Raw genomic sequence first — 20,799 nt, forward strand, 5'->3', positions numbered from 1 at the left:
AAAGATGCAAAATGAAGTATACTGATATATTTTTCTCCTATAAGATTGATATAGATCAGTAATTCTCAGTCCTGGGTGCACATTATCATTACCTAAGAATCTTAAAAAATACTGATGCCCTGTCTCCAGGTCAGTTAATCTTTCTGAGTGTGTCTTGGACATTGGTGGATCTTCAAAGATTCCTAGAAAAATCTAACATGCAGCTAGGGTTTAGAACCACTGGCATAGATTGAAAAAGCTTGATAATGTATTGGGTTGGCCAAAAAGTGCCTTTGGTTTTTAAGTAAAAATAAAAGACACATTTTTCATTTTCACCAAGAACTTTATTGAACAATGTATTCACCCTTTTGTTCCACTACCTTCTGCCGTTTTTCAGGCAACTTCGTAATTCCATCTTCCAAAAACTTTTTATCTTTCTGAGCAAAGAACTGTTCCAGGTGCCTTTTACAGTCTTCCAGGGAATTGAAATTTTTTCCATTAAGAGAATTTTGTAAAGACCTAAATAAATGGAAATCCAAAGGTGCAATGTCTGGTGAATATGGCAGATGAATCAGAACTTCCAAGCTGTAACAGTTTCTGCCTGGTCATCAAAGAAACATGCGGTCTTGTGTTATCTTGATGGAAGATTATGCGTTTCCTGTTGACTAAATCTGGATGCTTTTCGTCCAGTGCCACTTTCAGTTGGTCCAGTTGGGAGTAGTACTTGTTGGAATTAATCGTTTGGTTTTCCAGAAGGAGCTCATAGTGGAGAATCACATGCGGAAATACGGTCAAGAAGGTTTTTTTCGCTTAACTTACGTGGAACCTAAACATCAAAGTGATGAACATAACCAAGCTGGTGCAAATGATTTTCATTGCTTGTTTTGGATATTTTGAGTATGTCGGCTATCTCCCACGTGGTATAACGTTGATTGTTCCCAGTTAACGTCTCTATTTAATCGCTCTCAACTTCAGCTGGTCTACCTGACCAGGGAGCATCGTCCAGTGAGAAATCTCCAGCACGAAACATCGCAGACCACTTTTGACACGTTCGATCAGTCACAGCACCTTCTCCACACACTGCACAAATCTTTTGTTTTGCATTTCGGTTGCGTTTTTACCTTTCTTGAAATAATAAAGCATAATATGCCGAAAATGTTGCTTTTTTTTCTTCCGTCTTCAGTATTAAAATGGCTACATAAACCTTCACCAATTTTCATAAGTCTTTTTTTTTAAATGCACGCTGACATGACAGCTGTCACATACAATCTAACAAAATTGTTTCAAATGAAGTTAAAGACAACTAAGCGCTACTAGAGCCATCTTAGGGAAAAAACCGAATGAACCTTTTGGCCCACCCAGTATGTTGGAGGAGTAGGGGGAATTAGTCTCATGGATTGCCATTGTACTATGAGTAAATCATACAACCTCTGTGGAGGGGAATTGGCAGTGGTTATCAAATTTACAGATGCACTCGTTCCTTTTGACCTGACAGTTTCCTTCTAGATATTTTCCTATACTCTCACAAGGGCAACTTTGTACAAGATTACTCACTGTAACAATATTTGTAAAACAAAAGGCTGGAAATAGTCTAAATGTCCATTGATAGGTAACTACTTAAACACATTATAATAATCCATGCAGTGTACAGCTAAAAAAATCACAAGGAAGCTCTTTATGTACTGATATGGAATGATTTATAAAGTATGTTAAGTGATAAAGGCAGGGGGCAGAAATCTATATTGTGCTACCATTTGTTTAAGAAGGAAGATGTATTTATTTGCTTTACAGGTATAAGATATTTTTGCACAGATACACTAGAAATTCCTAATGTTATTTGCCTCTGAGAAGAGAAGCTTGGTGACTAGGGGCAGGAGTGGGTGGGAACTTTAAGTCATCCAAGTAGTAAGTGATAGAGCTGGAATTTTTAATCTAGGTCTTTTGGATTCCAGAGTAGATGTATTTCTTCCCCTCCCGCTTCTACAAATAAAAACCTTTTATAAAGGCTTTCATTTGAAAGCCTATTTCCTATTAATCAGATATTCAAATCTTTCATACAATTCATAAGCATCATATATTTGTATGGTTTTCTTTTAAAGTGTAGTACTTTGAGATCTTTTGAAACTTGAATTGAAATGAACTGCTGCCTTGGATTTTATTTTTTTAAAGCTCCAAACTAGCGGTCATTTGCCAGCTTAGATCATCCAGTTTGCCTATAACTGTATTAATTTTTTGGAGGAGGATAATGGGGGAAACAGCTTTCGTCTCTTATAGAAACTTTTCTTTCTTTCTTTCTTTTTTAAGGTTTCCATGGGTGAACTACGAAGATGGCAATCTCAACATTTCAATTCCTGTGTTTAGTATTCATGGCAATCATGATGATCCTACGGGGGTAATTATTGGGTTCTTAGTTAGTTGAAATTTTAGAAACGATCAGTTTAGTTTGTCTTTGGAAAGCATTCTTTCACTTCTTCCCAGCAATTTGTAGTCAAATTGAGTCAAAAGTTCAAATTGACTTTTTATCATTCATATAAGCTTTTATACTGCTTTTTAGATAATTTTTTAAAATCTGGAATAATAAATGGCATGTGACATACACATTTATTTCATAAGTGCCAAGGTTAACAATAAGTAACCAGGAGGAAGTATAAACACCTAACATTTATATAATGCTTTACAGTTTACCAAGGGCTTTTGTATCTCTTATCACATAAATCTCACCTGTAGGAAATGAGGGTTTCATGAACAGTTTTAAATCTAAATTAGATCATCTTATTTTCTGTTTGATATGAAAGTACAGACTGTCTCTAGTTTATGAGGGTTCGACCTTAGATTTTTCAAGTCTACAGTGGTGCGAAATGGATATACATTCAGTAGAAGTTGCACTTCAAAGTTTGAATTTTGAATATCTTTTTTGGGCTAACGATAACGTGGGAAGATACTTTCGTGTGATGCTGGGCAAAGGCAGCGAGGCACAGCTCGCAATCAGCCACACGGTCACGAGGGTAAACAGCTGCTACACTTACAACCATTCTGTACTCATACAGCCGTTCTGTTTTTCACTTACAGTACATTATTCAGTAAATTACACAAGATACTCCATACTTTATTGTAAAAGTATTTATACTTTTGCCCAACTGTAGGCTAATGTACGTGTTCTGCTCATGTTTAAAGTAAGCTAGGCTAAGCTATAATTTTCGGTAGGTTAGGTGCTTTAACTTCATTTTCGACTTAACGGTATTTTCAGTTTATGATGGATTTATTGGGACCTAAACCCATTGTAAGTCGAGGAAGATCTTTAATAATAGGGGCCCTAAAATAATCTCAAAATATCTTTTTGTTTTATCTGGTCATTAATGTATTATAAGTCACTACTTTGCTAGTCTTTTTTTTCTCACCTCTTAAGAGGTCTGCTTAATATGACAAGGCACTGATTTCATGGCTGTTTTTTATTTTTCAGTGGACAAGACATCATAAGTTTTGATGAAATGTTAACTTTGCATTTAGCATGTGATTCCAGTCACAGTGGGTCACTTGTAATAGAAAAAAGATAGCGAATACTTTTACTATTGTAATTTTGTTTTGAGAAGACATTATCCTAATCTAGGTTTTTGTAACTACTATATAAAATATACTTTTAATAAGTAATAATATGATATGCAGATTACTTATTTTAGATATACATTTATATTATTTGAAAATATTTTGCATAGGCAGATGCACTCTGCGCCCTGGATATTTTAAGTTGTGCTGGATTTGTAAATCACTTTGGACGTTCAATGTCTGTGGAGAAGATAGACATTAGTCCGGTTTTGCTTCAAAAAGGAAGCACAAAAATTGCTCTATATGGCTTAGGTAAGATGGTTTTATTTTACTATTTATGTCAATAAATGTTTAAATGTTTAAGCAGCTAGGAAATCAAATTCTGGAGTTAACTTTGCTGCTGTTTGGGGAAAAGTGAGGCAAATCTAATTATTCCTTATGGGTGACTTAACAAAATGATAGAAGGTTTTGGTAGAAATTTTTTAGTATTTTATAAGCACCAATAGTCCTTGATACTTTTTTTTTTTTTTTTTTTGCCCATAATCAAAACTTTATTGAAAAACTGACACCAAAATAGGAGAGCGCTGTTGTATACCTTACAAAATTAAACATAATTACATTATCTTGGTAGATTAACTGGAATTACTGAACTGATAAGGCTTTCTGCGATAGAACACAAATTCAGGAAGTTGTGTGGATCGTTAGTGTTGCTTTCTTCTAAATGAACACCCTTCTGTGAGTCTGGCCTTTCCTCCTGTCGGCTGGCACAACACGGTTGAACAACCTACACAAAGCACCACTGTCTGAGCATGGCTGAAAACCGTGGTAATCTTGTAGCAGCCTGGACATTTTACATCCATAAAATAAGAATTTGGACTTTGAACCAGCCGTTTCTTTTTATGTTTTTTCTTCTCTTCTTCCAAGGAAGGATGCAGTAAATCTCTAGCCAAAGGCATGTCGATCCTTTCACAAGCCCAGCCCGTGCAGATCTCTTGATACTTATTTTTAATAGCAGTTCTGGTGAAAAAATATTTTTCCTTTAGTATCTATTTATTGTTTATTTTTTCTTTCTTTTAGACTCAGATAAAAATCCTGAACATTAGCATTTATAGAGTAATTAGAAAAACTGCATTTTGATATCTTGGAAGTCTTTGAAAGTTCTAAAGTTTCACTGTCCAATACAGTAATCATGTAGCTACTGGGCACTTGAAATGTGGCTAGTCTGAATTGAGATATGCTATAAGTATAAAATACACATCAGAGTTCAAAGACTTAGAAAAAAATGTAAAATACCTTTGGTATTTTGGGTTAAATAAAATATCTTAAAATTAATTTCACCTGTTTCTTTTACTTGTTTTAATATGGCTACTAGAAAATTAAAAAATACATATTTGGCCTGTTTTAGTGGCTCACATGATATTTTTATTAGACAGTTCTAATCTAGAGCTATCATCTACAATGCTCAGAAAATTTGCTTTATCAGCGTCACTATCTTCAATTTATTTAGTGTCCAGTAGGTAAAAGCTTGTTTGCTAGGCTTTATTCCATATGAATGGAAGACTATTTTTAGAGTGCATTCAAAGGCTATTTTTTGTGTCTTCCTTGGATTAAGTTCAGTTTGATTTGTTTTATGGATACAATAGTTTTATTGATTTTGTTGTGTATAGAGTATTATAAAAATTATACTTCATGTTAAACCAACCTTAAAGTACCCCAAGAGAAATTGAGAAAAAATTTCACGCTGTAGCCTCTACCTAGTTTTTACTATTTTTTGAGTGACTTTTGTATAATAGAAGCCTTAGAAAATCTTATTTACTTCATTTCTCTTTGTGTATGTTTTTAAAAGAATAATTATGATGGATGGTTTATTTAAATACTTTCTCTAGGAAGCTTCTCTAGGAAGCTTATAGTCTTTGCCCAATTTACATAATTTCGCCAACGAGTAGAAAAGCATCGTGGTTATCTATATTTTAGAGATATGGAAAAGGGGATCGAGGTATTATGTCTGATTTTGCAAGTGATAGAGCAGGAAGTGGAATATGCTTTTTTAAAAAACTACTAACAGGTATTTTAATCACTGTAACGTTAGGGATCATATCTGCAGAAAATGGTTGATCCTCCTACTTTCAGACTAAGGACACATCCCATTATGCCTCAGTCACTGCCAGAAGCAAACTGCTTCAGTCATCCATTTTCTCCCAAACTCTCATCTCATCCTGTTCTGTTTTCCTTAACTGGACTCTGTCTCTACCCTCCACCCACTCCTCTCACCCCAGCTCTGTATACTCTAGAGCTCTTTTTAGTTAGCAAACTCCCTCATTTCATCAGTCTCTGAATGCTGCCTGTACTCTCCAACCCTCAGTGAAACTGACTGGCCCCTGAGGTTAACGTGTCCCACGTAGTTCTCTCATGGCCTCTTATGGACTTTAGGGCAGAAGGGGTGGAGGGCAAGTCACTGTTCTCCTTGCTTCCTACTGACACCTCCTTTCCTGCCTGCAAACACCCTTGAAGCTAATTGCCAACTGGCTAAACTGCCTTCTCCATTCCCTCAATTTTCTTACTTGCCTACCTTCCAATTTTGTCAGTGTTCTCAGTGCTTTGACACCCAAGTAGATCAACCTTCTAATGCCCTGGATTTTTTTATGTCTTGACTTTTTTGTTCCAGTTATATGTTCTGCATGCCACCATCTATTTCATCGGCCACACTAGGAATTCTCTTTAGAAGCTAGACCTCTTCTAGCTCTTATACTTATGTGGTGTTGGCCTTTCTTCCCAGGCCTTCCCTAATCACTCCATAAGGTAGCAACCTTGTCCTCCCAGTGATAATTCCCATCTTAGCATCCTGACTTTTTTCCCTTTTATAATATTTAAAATTGCAATTTTCATGTTTAATTGTTTTTGTTGGCCTCCTTCACTAGACTAAGGTGATCCTTTGGGGAATAGGAAGAGTTATTTAAAAGTCATTAAATTATTAAAAAGCACAGTATTTTTATGTAAAAGCATAGTATACATAAGACTATTATTTTTAAATACATTTTTAATCTCATCCCCTTTAATATCTCCTCCTGTGTATTTTACAATGTATATGTTAAATCAAAAGTACATATATACTTAGAATAAATAAAGGGAGAGTGGAAAACAATATTATTAGAAATTTTAATAAGAATTTGAGCATAGAAAACTCAAATTTTTATTCCACATTTTCCAGATCTTGAAAGTATATATGCTTGACCTGGAAAACATTCTTCAAATGCAACTAACTGCTTAGCAGCTGTCAGGCATGAACCTGGAACATGTTCATTTGTAAATAATGATATCAGATTTCAAATATCTCTCTAATAGGAGAATGACGTACTCAGAGAAGCACATAATTTAGAAGCAAAACATATTCGTTTTTTAAAACCGAGTAAGAAACCACTTTTAAAATAATGTAATATCCATTTTCAGGATCCATTCCAGATGAAAGGCTCTATCGAATGTTCGTCAACAAAAAAGTAACAATGTTGAGACCAAAAGAAGATGGGAACTCTTGGTTTAACTTATTTGTGATTCATCAGAACAGGTAAAAGTAGTCTCTGAAAATTTTTGAGTCAAGTATTGAGGTTCCCCAAATCTCTGTTTCCAAGCTTACCTATTTCAGTAAAATGCTCCTTATGCTTTGAAAGTTGTCAGTGCAGGATCAGGCAAGACTTCGATATGCATTGTGTGACTGCATCTTGAAATTGTTTTCAGTATATATTCATACTTACAAAGAATATTTCTAGCATATGGATAAGGTATACGAAGAACCATAAAATGAATAATCCTAAATTCAGAAAGAAGTGGAACATTACCAGTACCCTACCCCATGCCCTTCCCTGACCACAGCTTTTTCCACCAACTCCAGAGGAAGCACTATCTTCAATTTTTATTTATATGTCCATAGCTTTTCTTTATTGTTTAATCACATACACATTCATTATGAGTATTTTTTATTTAGTTTTGGTATAACTGGAACACCATACTTTATATTTTGCAGTTGGCTTATTTTGTTCAACATTATGTTACTAAGATTCATCCATTTTGATGCTTAAAAGTGTAATTCATTTTCACTGATGTATACAGTTCAGCTTTCTGTCCTGTTAGTGAGTGTTTTGTGTTATTTCCAGATTTTTGCTTTTTTAAACCTTTTTGTTAGGAACATTCTTATAGATTTTTCCTGGTACATATATACAGGTGTTTTTCCAGAATATTAAATATAGCTAGATCAACTTTCTTTTGTTAGTAGTTTTAAGAAATTTAATCTGTTGGCAGGGTGTAGGTTTGATTGAAAGGAATACAGATTTGAAGAAGCAAGATTTATTATGTGATCATTATAGTAAGAAAAGTGTGAAATGGTAACAGTGATGGTAGTGAGAATGATAATGTTAGGGACAAAGCTGAGAAGTTATTAAGGAAGAATCTAAAGGGATTTGGGGGCTGATTATATAATTTATTATTTATTGAATAGATACGTATTGACAGCAAAATACTCTTGTACTTACCCATCACTGGTACATCACCCTCATTGAAAACTCTTATCTCTGTGTAAGACTGACATTCTCATTATTTTTATAGTCAGTAAAAGAAACATGTTAAAAAAATGATGGGACATATTTAGAGTTTTGACTTTATTTTACAAAGTTTAGACTAAACTCACTTCCCATTTTCTGTACTCTGGTATACACTCAGACCAATTTATAGGTTTTTACTATTTTTAGAGCTCATGCTTTTCTGACTTTCCCGTAGGGGGAGTTATTCCTCTCTAAAGCCTTTCGTGATCTGCCTCTGTATGTAGAATTGACTGCTTTCTCTTTTGAGGCTTCTACTTGTCTGTGTCCTGCAAGTTTGTAAACCCTTTGAGGGCAGGAATTAGATACTGTCTTTGCATCCCCAATCCCTTGAACGTTTCTGGCGTATAGAAGGGATGTAATAAATCTTTAGTTAATGGAGAAAGAAAGATCTATACAGACTTACTTATTATGAAGTTTTTCTATATCTCTGGACATTTATAATATTTATTTTTAAAAATCTTGGCATAGGAGTAAACATGGAAGTACTAACTTCATTCCAGAACAGTTTTTGGATGACTTCATTGATCTTGTTATCTGGGGCCATGAACATGAGTGTAAAATAGCTCCAACCAAAAATGAACAACAGCTCTTTTACGTATCACAACCTGGAAGCTCAGTGGTCACTTCTCTTTCCCCAGGAGAAGCTGTAAAGAAGTAAGTAATTATTATAGTTTTTAAATCAATTTAAAAAAATGTGCTATGATAGTCTAACCATCTCATAGGCTCAAGGTACTGATGATGCTGTTATTTATATGATAGATTTATTCATAAAGATTGATCATTCAATACAGTGTTACTGTTTGCCCAGACTTTAAGCTATTTTCAACAGGAGAAGATCCCAATGGTATTAATGATTTTGCTGCTCATTAGGCCAATTCAAGGCTAATATTTTTATTAATTAAATTTTAAGTTAGAGTGCTGTAGGAGAAATAATTTATGAATGGATTTTATTTTGGGGAAGAAGAATGTTTAAGTTTTTTCCTGTGATACAACATTAAGATTAAATTACTAAAAACACTTTTTAAGGGCGTGATTTTATAAATTGTGGAAATTTAGAAATATGATAGTGTTTTTTTGTTTTTTGTTTTTAATTTTTATTTATTCATTTATTTTTATTTATGGCTGTGTTGGGTCTTCGTTTCTGTGCAAGGGCTTTCTCTAGTTGCGGCAAGTGGGGGCCACTCTTCATCGCGGTGCGCGGGCCTCTCATTATCGTGGCCTCTCTTGTTGCGGAGCACAGGCTCCAGACGCGCAGGCTCAGTAATTGCGGCTCACGGGCCCAGTTGCTCCGCGGCACATGGGATCTTCCCAGACCAGGGCTTGAACCCGTGTCCCCTGCGTTGGCAGGCAGATTCTCAACCACTGCGCCACCAGGGAAGCGTAAGAAATATGATAGTTTTGATGTGCACATTTTCCTGAGGAAGTTTACAAGGTGACTATGCTTTCATTTCCCTCCTCATTTCAGACACGTTGGTTTGCTGCGTATTAAAGGAAGGAAGATGAACATGCAGAAAATTCCTCTCCACACAGTGCGGCAGTTTTTCATGGAAGATGTTGTTCTGGCTGATCATCCAGACATTTTTAACCCCGATAATCCTAAAGTAACCCAAGTCATACAAAGCTTCTGCTTGGAGAAGGTAATTCTTCTAGATAAAGGTCAGTGAGATCTACTTTAGTTGAGAGGTTATTTACCTTGAATTAAATACTTCAGTAGAGTAGAGGGAAGTCATTGTATTTGTTACATTCTCATGAAGCCTGTAAGGAACCACTGTTGTTTTATAAATGAGTTCAGTTGTATCAAATTTTTTTCTTTTTTTTTTTTTTAAATAGGGACTTCCCTGGCAGTCCAGTGGTTAAGACTTTGCCTTCCAGGGCAGGGGGAGTGGGTTCGATCCCTGGTCAGGGCGCTGAGATCCCACATACCTGGTGGCCAAAAAACCAAAAACATAGAACAGAAGCAGTATTGTAGCAAATTCAATAAAGACTTTAAGGATGGTCCACATCAAAAAAAAAAAACAAACCAAAAACCTAACGTCTTCCAGAGGGAGGAATGTTATAAATAGAAGAAACTTTGTTTAATTAAGCCCCTCTCCCAGATCCTTTCCTCCTTCTCAAAAACATACGTTATCTTTTCTCTCTTTTTATCCTGATTCGATAATTTGTTCATTTTATTAATGAAAGCAGGCAGTGGCTTTGATTGGAGAATGGCAGGATGTTATGGTAGATGAGGAGAGCCTTAGCCTCTTTAATAATCTCCATTACGCTAATAATCTCTATCACACATCCCTTTCATCCTGAAATCTCCCTCCAAATAAAATCTTAAAATGTGTGCTATGCACCTTGTCACTTCAGTATAAGTCCCATACCTCCCACCATGCAGATTGCCATCCCTAAACCACTGCGGAGATTCTAGAGCCACTATAAAGTTGGGTGAATGCATTTAGTAATATGGAACTTGACAGCTTAATAACATTAATTACTGAACTTATTCAGTTCTTATGCTGTGTAGGCTCTTCTGCTTTGCATTTTATTCTTACAAAAATCATGATAATGATAATGATAATTATCACTGATATTCATTGGCGGCGTATATATTCTGGACACTGTTGACAGCATTTTGCATTTAATCCACTGAATGATGCTGTAGGTAGGTAGAGTCTACCATACACATTTTATAGAAAGAGGAGCTGAACCTTAGATAAAGTAACTCGCCCAGTGTCACAGCTTACTGGCAACATGTAACTCATATAACTGGAAAGTTCAAGAGTTTACTGGTTTCAGAATGACTAGATCCAGAAACTCAAATTAAGACTGTAGTTTTCTCTGTTTCTGTGTCTGGTCCTGTGCCACCCAGTCTGATGTTTTCTGTCTTAAGCTTCGCTATAAGGAAGGCATTTTCACGTGGTGGCCCACAGACTTACATTGTCCTTACAGCTGAAAGAATCATTTTTTCCCAGTAGTTCCAGATAAACCCCTAGCATTGAGTTTCCCTGGACTGAGGTCATGTCCTTGTCCCTGAACCCAATCTCTGAGGCCAGGGAGATGGAAAATGAATGGATTGTCTTGGCCTAGTCAGGGAGCCCAGGGTCTCTCAATCTTGGCACAATTGACATTTTACTGGGTAACACTTTGTTGTGGGAGCTTGTTCTGTGCATGGTAGGATTTTTACAAGTCCTCTCTGACCTCAACCACTAGATGCCAGCCGGTAGTACCTCTTCCCCCTAGACATGACAATATCTTTATTTTGAGATTGAAGAAATGCTTGAAAATGCAGAACGGGAACGTCTGGGAAATTCTCGACAGCCAGAGAAGCCTCTTATACGACTGCGAGTAAGTCCTCTTTAGATAAATTCAACTTTATTGATTTTCAGAGGAGAGTATTGTACAGTTTACATGGATTTTTTTGGAAAAGTACCAAAGAGAGTACGTATAGTAAAAAGAGCCGTCATCATTGGTGGAAAAAATAATAAAGCAGCCAGGATTTGATTTAATCATAGTTTCATTTTGATAGGTTTGGTTTTTTTTTTTTTTCTCTTATTTTTCTCATTTTCTAAATAGTCCATTGTATTTGATACGTTGGCTGTGCTCTCTGACTTCATCGTTTACTGTTCCCTTCTCTCCCTCCCTTCCAGACACTTGGCCTTCTTGTAATTCCTCAGATGCATCAGACATGCTCTCACCTCCTCCAGATCTGCTCAGATGTCACCTCAGTGGTCACCTCAGTGGGCCCCAGCCTAATTAAGATTGCAACCCCCATACCCTCTCTCCAACACTCCTGATTTCACTTCCCTTCTCTACTTTTTCTTTTCTTTTTTTCCCACAGCACATCCTCCTAACCTACGACACCCAATTTATTTATTTTGGTTATTGTTTGTCCTCAGTTACAAAACTATCAGCTCTGTAGAAGCACGGAACTTTGTGAATCTTCTTAACTAACATATCCAAAGATCCCAGAACAGTTCCTGACACATAACAAGTGCTTGATAAATATGTGGAAAGAATTGATAAGTATTTGAGAGTATTAGAAAAGTCTAAGAAATTGAAGCATTTCCTGTGCCTATAAGCCTGCGTATCTTTTCTATCATGATATATACAAACAAACAAATAACAACAGACTTTTTTTTTTTGCCCCTCTGCCTTTCCCTTCTCCTAGCTCCTGCCCTTTCTGATTTTCTTTCAAAAAAATACGTTGTCTATATTGCTCATGTAATATTCTCTTCCTCAATCCACTATAATCAAGGCTCTGACCCCACCATCTCAGGTGGAAAAGATGACCTTCAATTGTCAAATCCAGTAGATTTTTGTCATCTTACTGAATCACTCTTCGGCATTCTCTACTACGAATGATGTTTGTCCCTTCCTATCTTTCAGTTAGCCCTCTGTTCAGTCGAGGCATATGGTCACCTATAGAATGACAACTTCCAAATTTTGACCTCCAGCTTAGACCTCCTTGTTGAGGTCCAAGAGTCCTTCTAAAGCCTTGTATTTAAGGGGTGCGGCCCTCAAACCAGCAACATTGGCATCACCTGGAAAATTCTTAAAAATACAGAATCTCAGGCTCCACATTAACCCCACTGAATTACATTTTAAGAAGATCCCCAAGAGATTTATATGCACATTAAAATTTGAGAAGCCCTGGGACATAGAGTGTGAAGGTAAAGAGTACATTCTAGAACCAGACTGCTTGGGTTTGCTTCTGGCTCTGCCACTAGCTATATGACCTTGAGCCACTGGATCTCTTGTCCCTTGGTGGTACTTCATAGATTTACAAGATCTAAATTAATTTAGTAATCTGGCCCCTTCTCTCTATCCCGTTGTCATTGCTGTAGCTGAGGCCTGATTTTACTTGGCCTGTAGCCGACTGCCTGACTCTGCCTCCAGTTTCCCCCTCTCCCCACCTCTAGCCTCTCCACACTAATGCCAAGATCATCTTTGGAAAATACGATCTTGCATGTCTTTCCTGCTGAAAACAACTTAATGATTTCCTAGCTCTAACAGGAACAAGTCTAAACTCTTGCATGGCATTCAGAGGGTTTATATGACCTGGTCTAAACCCACCTCTTTGCTTCTACCTCATTTCCTGCCAGCGCCTCCTAAGCTCCAGTTATACTGGACTAAAAGTTGCTGTTTTCCTAGGCCCAGTGGAGTTTATTTCACTCTTTGGAACGTTAATACTCGTAATATCCCCTTTAACACCCACTTAAAGCTGCCCCTCTTCAAAAGAAGCCTTTCTTGACTTCCCTTCAGAGTCGTTCCTTCTTCCTTTGTGTCCTCAGTCTACTTTGTACATACTTCTTTTTTTTTTTTTTTGAGTTTACCAAGAAAGAATGGCTTTATTACGTCTCACTATCAGAAGATGTAATAAAATGTTATATATACGTATATATGTAATAATATTTTATTAAATATTTTTTTAAAGTTTTTTTTTTTTTGGCTGCACTGCACGGTGTACATACGTCTTACAGCACCATCACATTCTGCTTGCAATTACTTCTTTACATAGTTTATCTTCCCAGTCAGCTTGTGAATTTCTTCACAACCAAGGTGCTGTTTTACTTACGGTGGTACCCCTGGCCCTTAGCAGAGTGCCTACACATTGTGGACACTCAGTAAAGTTTGCTTAGTGAATGAGTTTTGCAACTTTTAGGAGCAGAAGATTACAAATAAAACTAGGCTGGAGTACAGTTGTTAAAAATGTCTGAAGAGTTTTGGGGAGGCACAATAGCTTGAGCATTTGGCATTTTCTGTTTTAGAACATGGCAGCAGCTGTAGAGATGGTCTGGGTAACAGAAACATAGTTGCTTTGGGGGAACCACATAGTTCTCTTTATCAGGGCGGAAGGTCCCATGTTCCTCATCTATGTCTGCCTGATACCATTAGAACCAACCAGACTTAAATTGAAAATTGGCATTCCTTTTTCTAAACACACTAAATTATTAATTCATTAAGGAAACAAAAGAACAAATATTTTCACGTAAGTAGTATTCCAGAAGTACATTGTGTTGGCTAGAGGACGCGCACTGATTCACTAATGCAGTGAACAAATGTATGTTGAGTACCTTCTTTCTGCATGTTGGTGGGCGGGGAGGAGGGCCACAGTGATGGTAAAATAAAATAGACAAGGGTTACAGGAGGTGGAGGTGTGAGGAGAGACACAATAAACAAATAGCGAATACATGAACAAAATCTTAGCTAGTGCTAAGTGTGATGAAGAGTGTAAGTGGGGTGGAGGTTAGGAGTAATCTGGAAAGGCTGGTGATGTGGTACAATGCTGAGTCCCAGAGCATACTTTGAGAACAGCTAGTTTAGGAGAACGATTATATCTCTTAGAAAGAGATGTAGTATTTTTCTTTGTAAAGAGCTTGGTACCACTATAGACTTCTTTAGAAAGAGCCTGCCTGAGAGCAATTATTAGTTCTTTTATAAATAGAAACAGTCGGCCCTCTGTACCTGCACTTCCACATCCACGGATATGGAGGGCTGATTGAACTCCACCATTTTATAATAAGGGACTTGAGCATCCACAGATTTTGGTGTTCTTAGGGATCCCGGAACCAATCCCCCGTGAATACCGAGGGATGACTGTACTGTGTTTTGAAGGAAGGTGATCATTTCTCAAAGCTCACAGACTAGCTTCTTTTCCTCCATGGATTTTCCCAGCATTTATTTTTGTCTAGTGTAAAAGCTTATCCCTACATGATAGACCAATTAACAAATGCATCTGGGGCCAGCATTTGTTTCGGTAGAGAATCTCCTTCTGTTTTAAAAGTTTAAAAAAATTTGTTTAGAAATTTCACATCCTTTTCAGATGCTATTCCTGGTACCTAGACTGCTAGTTTTATCATGGGGAGATGTAATTTTCTGACATTGTGGGAATTCTTACTGTATCTTGATTCCATCAAACAATGTTCTGCATAAGCGTAAACCTTTGAAGTTTTATTTTCTCAGTAGAATAAATGGTACAACATCATCATGATCTTTAAAATGAATTGTGGAACATGAACATATTAACTTAAAAGTATTACACATAAACATGAATACTGAAGTTGGTGATCTGTTGTTCCCTAGCCTTCATAGCTTATTCTGTATTTCCAGGTGGACTATAGTGGAGGCTTTGAACCGTTCAGTGTTCTTCGCTTTAGCCAGAAATTTGTGGACCGGGTAGCTAATCCAAAAGATGTCATCCATTTCTTCAGGCGTAGAGAGCAAAAGGAAGACACGGGTAAGCTAGTTATCTTTACAAATTAAAAAATGCTCTTATAGGCTTCACATAAATCAATCTCTAGTAAAAGTATAAAACAATAATGGAAAATGTTTTATTATGATTCTTTCTAATATCTCAGACAAATAAACTGATAGTTGGAATAATTAAATCTCTTCTGAAAATTAGATAGCAATCATTTGTAAACTTGCGGATATCAATAAAGAAATGAAGCCTTTTGTAGTTTTTTTAAAATGTGCTGCTGATTAACAACACAGTTGAGAGATAAAGTGTTTAAATATCTATTATTTACTATACATTATTAATGTTCAGAGAACATACTCTCAAATTTTGCAGGGCTAAATATTTCAACTTTACAGTGTACAGTGATTTAAGAAGATTCCAGTCTTTTGAAATAAGAGGTGTCCCAGAATATTAAAAAGATAGGTACTTAAGGGCTTAAGTTTGATGTTTCTGATGATCAGATAATTAATTTCCAATTAAAGTTCATAAAAACTAATTGCCCTTATTTTAGCATTTATCAAAAACAGGTCATCTGACTGAAACAGTGCTTCTTCTTAAGAAGTATTGGTCCTTTTAAATACAGAGGCTCATCTCCTTAGAGCTATCGAGTCAGAATTTTCATAGAAAAATATGGCCCTTGTTTACATGTACGCTACCTTGATTTTTATTAACCCCGATTTAATGGGCTTCTGTTTTTCATAGTGAAATTGTGATCACAATGGTGTGTGCTGTTAATTCAGCCTGAAACAGTCATTTGGATATTTAAATGGAGCTCATAGAATGCTGTTTTGGGGGGGGAAAAATCCATATCAGAGAATGATATTTTTATGCTATGAATTTTAGCTAGTTACTTACTGATGGTGATTTACTTTAATTGTCCATCCTTATCAATTCCTTGAATTCTTTGGGTGTAGCATTTGTGAGAATGTGGAGTATAGAACCTAGTACCTTATGTTAACTTGAGTTTCATCCATTGTCAGTTTTGTTCTGATGATCCCTTTTTTGTTTATACATTAATTGCTGAATGGAAACAATGACCCTTTTGTGTATCTTATTGAAAGCATGAAATTGTTTGTTGTTTTGGCCAGCTCTGCTACTTTAACTACATGTGTGACATCATGCAAATTACTTAATCTCTGATGTTTTGTTTTCTTGTCTACAAAATCAGGATAATAACTGTGCCTGCCTCACGGGATTGTTGTGAGGATGAGATGATATACTGTGTGTAAATGGTCTTAACATAGTGTCTGGCATAGTAAAATATAGTAATCATATTTATGAAGTAATATTAATTCTCCTGTCTTGAAATTCAAAAAAGATTTCTATTCACTTGTCCTCACCACTTTGTAAGAGGCACACTGAACTTTGTGCCTCTTTACCCCCTAAGCCATTGCATAAACTTTTCCCTTTGCCTAAAATACTTTTTCTTTTTCCTTTTTTGCTTAGTAAGTCTTATTCATTCTGCAAGTCTTTTTTTTTTTTTTTTTTAATTAATTAATTTATTTGTTTTTATTTTTGGCTGTGCCAGGTCCTAGCCATGGCACGCGGGATCCTTGTTGCAGCATGCAGGATCTTCAGTTGCGGCATGCGGACTTCTTAGTTGCAGTGCAAGTCTTGAGTCAAATGATAACTGCGTTTGCTATCTGCATGTTATTTTCAGCCTTCTTTGAGAAGAATTAATTTATTTCTTCTCTGTGTGTCATATTTTCTGTTCTTACCTCTGTTGTAGCACTTACCATCTTGTATTGTAATCATTTGCTATTATGGGCGGCATCCTGTCATTTTATCATTGTGTTTTCCACACCAGGTCACACACGTGCTAGACAGTTAATATTCATTTCCCTGACAAAGGTTATGAGCAGAGCACATACTGGACCCTATGCTTTTTGACTTCTTGCCCAGTATTCTTTTTATTCTGTACCTGCTGTTTTTTGAGACAACCATCCTGCCTAGGAATGCAGCAAATGTGCTTGAAACCTACTTCCCATTTGTCTCACAGAATATTAAAAAGATAACGTGTTTAATGGCCAAGATTTAATTAAATTAATAATTTTTGCTGTTTCATCAAGGACATTCTCATGTGAAACTGGCTTTTTGTTTTGTCTTGTTTTGAACTGTGAGTACGAAGTGATGACTCAGTAGAACTCAGAGACACTGCCTTGACTCGTCCCAAGGCACCGGCAGTTTTACCCACGACTGCTTTTGTATCATCAGTGCAAATGTCAATACGGTGGAAGAGATAAATAACGTCTTAGTCTTATTATGAAAGTACGTTTGACCTTAAGCCCCCTGAACCAGTATGGGGGACTCCCAGAGATCTGTGGACCACTCTGTGAGAACAGATCCAAGAGACATACTACTTGGAGATTTGGAAAAGAAATACAGACTTTGGGGAAACGACTCTCGATATTAGCAAAAATGACATGTTTTTGCCTCAAAATTTACTGCGTTGAGCAAACTGACAGTTGATAAAGTTTGGCCATACCTCCTTCACTGACAGCAACCTTCAGTGAGTTTGGGCACTTTAACATTAAAAGAGAAACTGCTACTTTTTTTTTTTCATGGACTTCTTTTTTCTAGGAGAAGAGATCAACTTTGGGAAGTTCATCACAAAACCCTCAGAAGGAACAACTCTAAGGGTAGAAGACCTTGTGAAACAGTATTTTCAAACTGCAGAGAAGGTAATTTCTTAGTTACAGTTCTCAGTTTGGATAATGGCTATCTTATAATAACAGATTTTAATTTAAGATATGTGTAATTGATAGTTTAAACAAAATGAATCCTCAGAATGTCTCCATGAAGTAAGCAGGGTGACAGTTATATTCATTTATAATTATTATGTATCAAGAAAAATAAGTGCTTAATGTCAGTCATTAATATTGTTATTATTGTGTCTATTATTGTCAATGTTGTTATCCTCTTTCTTTTTATCGCTACTACCTAAGTCTGAATCCAGGATTTAATTTTCTTGCATCTGGATGTAATTTCAGAGTTACTTTATTAATAAGCCACTGGATGGTGAAGCTATTCTTATTTTTGTGGGTATATGCCACTTTGAGATCCTCTGGTTGTATTAGCTTCTTATAGCTGCTGGAATAAATGTCCACAAACTTAGTGGTTTAAAACAACACAGGTTTATTACCTTACAGTTTTGTAGGTCAGAAACCAGACACTGGTCTCACTGGACAAAAACTGAGGTGTTGTCAAGGCTGTGTTCCTTTCTGGAAGCTGTAGGGAAGATTCCATTTCCTCATCTTCTCCAGCTTCTGGAGGTACCCGTGTTTCTTGGCTCCGGGCCCCCTTCTTCTATCTTCAAAGCAAGCAACACTGGATCTGTCTGGCTGTCGTTTCCCCGGATACTTCTCTGTGACTCCCTTCTTTGGTCTCCCTCTTCTATTTTCAAGGATGCTTGTGATTACACTGGGCCCACCTGGATAGTCCCTGATAATCTCCCAGTTTTGTAGCCAGCTGCTTAGCAACCTTAATTCCATCTGTAACCTTAATTCTCCTTTGCCATGTAACATATTCACAGGTCCCAGAGAGTAGGATGTGGACATCTTTAGGGGCCATTTTTCTGCCTACCACACTGGTTAACCTGCTCTCTTAGTCATCAGCTGCTATTTCTGGACTCTATGTCCCAGCCTCTCAGGCCTCTGCATTTTCACAAGTCCTGTACTCTACTCCTGTTTCTTGTTTTTACTTTGCTTTTTCTGGCCCTTAATATTTATCAGTAGGCTTAATTACTGTCCATTGATTTATTTTACTTTGCTGTGTTTTCCCTCCAATAACTAGATAACTTTTTTGTCTTTTTCTCTGGTAAAATTATTCTGTAATTTTCCTTGCTTATACAGAATTGTTTTGTAAGGAAGATGCTGCAACCAGTAATTTATATGTCTCTTACAGAACGTGCAGCTCTCACTTCTAACAGAAAGGGGAATGGGTGAAGCAGTACAAGAATTTGTGGACAAGGAAGAAAAAGATGCCATAGAGGAATTAGTGAAATATCAGTTGGAAAAAACACAGCGATTTCTTAAAGAACGTCATACTGATGCCCTAGAAGATAAAATCGATGAAGAGGTGAGTAACTAATTTGGGGTGGAAAATCTATTATTTAGATAGTCTCTCCTTAAGAGTAGTTCTAAGTTTCTTTCTGGTAAATCACTAATTAACTTCACTGATTTGTTTAGTTTCCTCATCTATAAATTGAGATCATAAAGTGAGGATTAAATTAGAAAATGTCTAATAAGTGTCTAGAACACAGTCTCAAATATGATTGATACCCAGTGAATGTTAGTTTTGTTCCCCGTAGCTAGTATCTTCTCTTGAAGATCATGAAAGTGCTTTAAAATGAACCTCATAGGGCGAAAATGTCTGCTTATTTCAATTTTTTATTAAGTTTTGATTGAGATTTTGAATTTCACCTAGGAAATGCAGTCCCTCTGTGCGTAAAAGTAGAGGAAAAGCTCTTTAGATTTGACTACATAAAATTTTTTAAAGTTTGCATGTCAAATTGTCAAAAAACAAAATTAGAAGGTATTGACATGGAGAAAATATTCATATGTGGGCAGAATAAAAGGTTAATATTCTTACTACATTAAAGGGCTCTTATGAATCTTAAGAATATTAAACATTTCAATAGAATAATGAACAGAGGACCTGAATAGGTGGTTCACAAAAGAAATATAAATGGCTAATAGGCATATGAAACTGGTATTTAACCTAGGATTATCAAAGAAGCTCAAATTAAATGTATTTTTTATCTGTCAAAGTGGCAACAATTTGAGAAAGATACTTAGTACTCTGCTGGTAGGAGTATCAGAGTTTGAACAGCAGCACTGAAAAGCATTTTTGCCTTCTTAAGCATGTCAAGAAGCTTAAGATTTGTCCTTTAACTCAGCCCTGGGAGATTTTCCTAAGACAATAATGAGATAGAGATTAGAATGGGGAGTAATTTATGTCAGTGTTATCTGCAGTGGGGAGAAGTTGGAAATGTTTTGGTAAAATAAATATTGGCACATACATAGTATGGAATACTATGCAGCTATTAAAAATTACACTTTTGAAGAACATGGAAAAGTATTTTCAGTGTTAAGTGGGAAAAGAATTCCAAAGAGGTAAAACTATACACAATGTGATCCCAGTTATTTTTATCTTATATGTGAGTGGGTGTGTGTATGCAAAGAATGGAAGAAGATATTCCAAACATTATCAGTGGTTATGCTCAGGTAGTGGGATTTTAGGGGATCATTTTCTGTATTTTCCAAATTCCCTCTAAGCAGAAGAACAAAATGTTATTTTTAAAACTCATTCCCTTTTACTTTTATTTTTGTGCTTTTAGTTATTTAACGTGATTCTTTTAAAGCCTTATGGTGTCAACTAATGTACAACCAGTAATATTAAATGCCAGGTGCTTTCACAGGGAAGGCAGAGAATCCACACTCTAAAACTCCTTACCCTGTG

General features: G+C 36.3%; 2 protein-coding genes across 5 annotated transcripts in view; one reads left to right on the forward strand and one right to left on the reverse strand.

The window, feature by feature from the left end:
• The window catches only part of MRE11 (MRE11 homolog, double strand break repair nuclease), a 65,458-nt gene that overhangs the window by 12,888 nt on the left and 31,771 nt on the right, over window positions 1-20,799 (forward strand). For 3 of the 4 annotated variants that reach the window (XM_068555795.1, XM_068555797.1, XM_068555798.1), the window contains exons 5-14: window positions 2,284-2,371; window positions 3,693-3,834; window positions 6,970-7,084; window positions 8,583-8,768; window positions 9,580-9,751; window positions 11,364-11,444; window positions 15,210-15,336; window positions 17,920-18,020; window positions 18,489-18,611; window positions 19,243-19,416. In XM_068555795.1, the coding sequence (XP_068411896.1) occupies window positions 2,284-2,371; window positions 3,693-3,834; window positions 6,970-7,084; window positions 8,583-8,768; window positions 9,580-9,751; window positions 11,364-11,444; window positions 15,210-15,336; window positions 17,920-18,020; window positions 18,489-18,611; window positions 19,243-19,416 (1,309 nt within the window). The remainder of the gene's footprint in view (window positions 1-2,283; window positions 2,372-3,692; window positions 3,835-6,969; window positions 7,085-8,582; window positions 8,769-9,579; window positions 9,752-11,363; window positions 11,445-15,209; window positions 15,337-17,919; window positions 18,021-18,488; window positions 18,612-19,242; window positions 19,417-20,799) is intronic. The other variant, XM_068555796.1, reaches the window with a different exon arrangement.
• Window positions 4,048-4,509, reverse strand: LOC137771582 (small ribosomal subunit protein eS27-like). Its single transcript, XM_068555089.1, has one exon. The coding sequence runs from the start codon at window positions 4,476-4,478 to the stop codon at window positions 4,224-4,226; it is 255 nt and encodes an 84-aa protein (XP_068411190.1). The 5' UTR covers window positions 4,479-4,509; the 3' UTR covers window positions 4,048-4,223.

This window comes from Eschrichtius robustus, chromosome 11, assembly GCF_028021215.1.
Source record: "Eschrichtius robustus isolate mEscRob2 chromosome 11, mEscRob2.pri, whole genome shotgun sequence".
NCBI lineage: Eukaryota > Metazoa > Chordata > Mammalia > Artiodactyla > Eschrichtiidae > Eschrichtius > Eschrichtius robustus.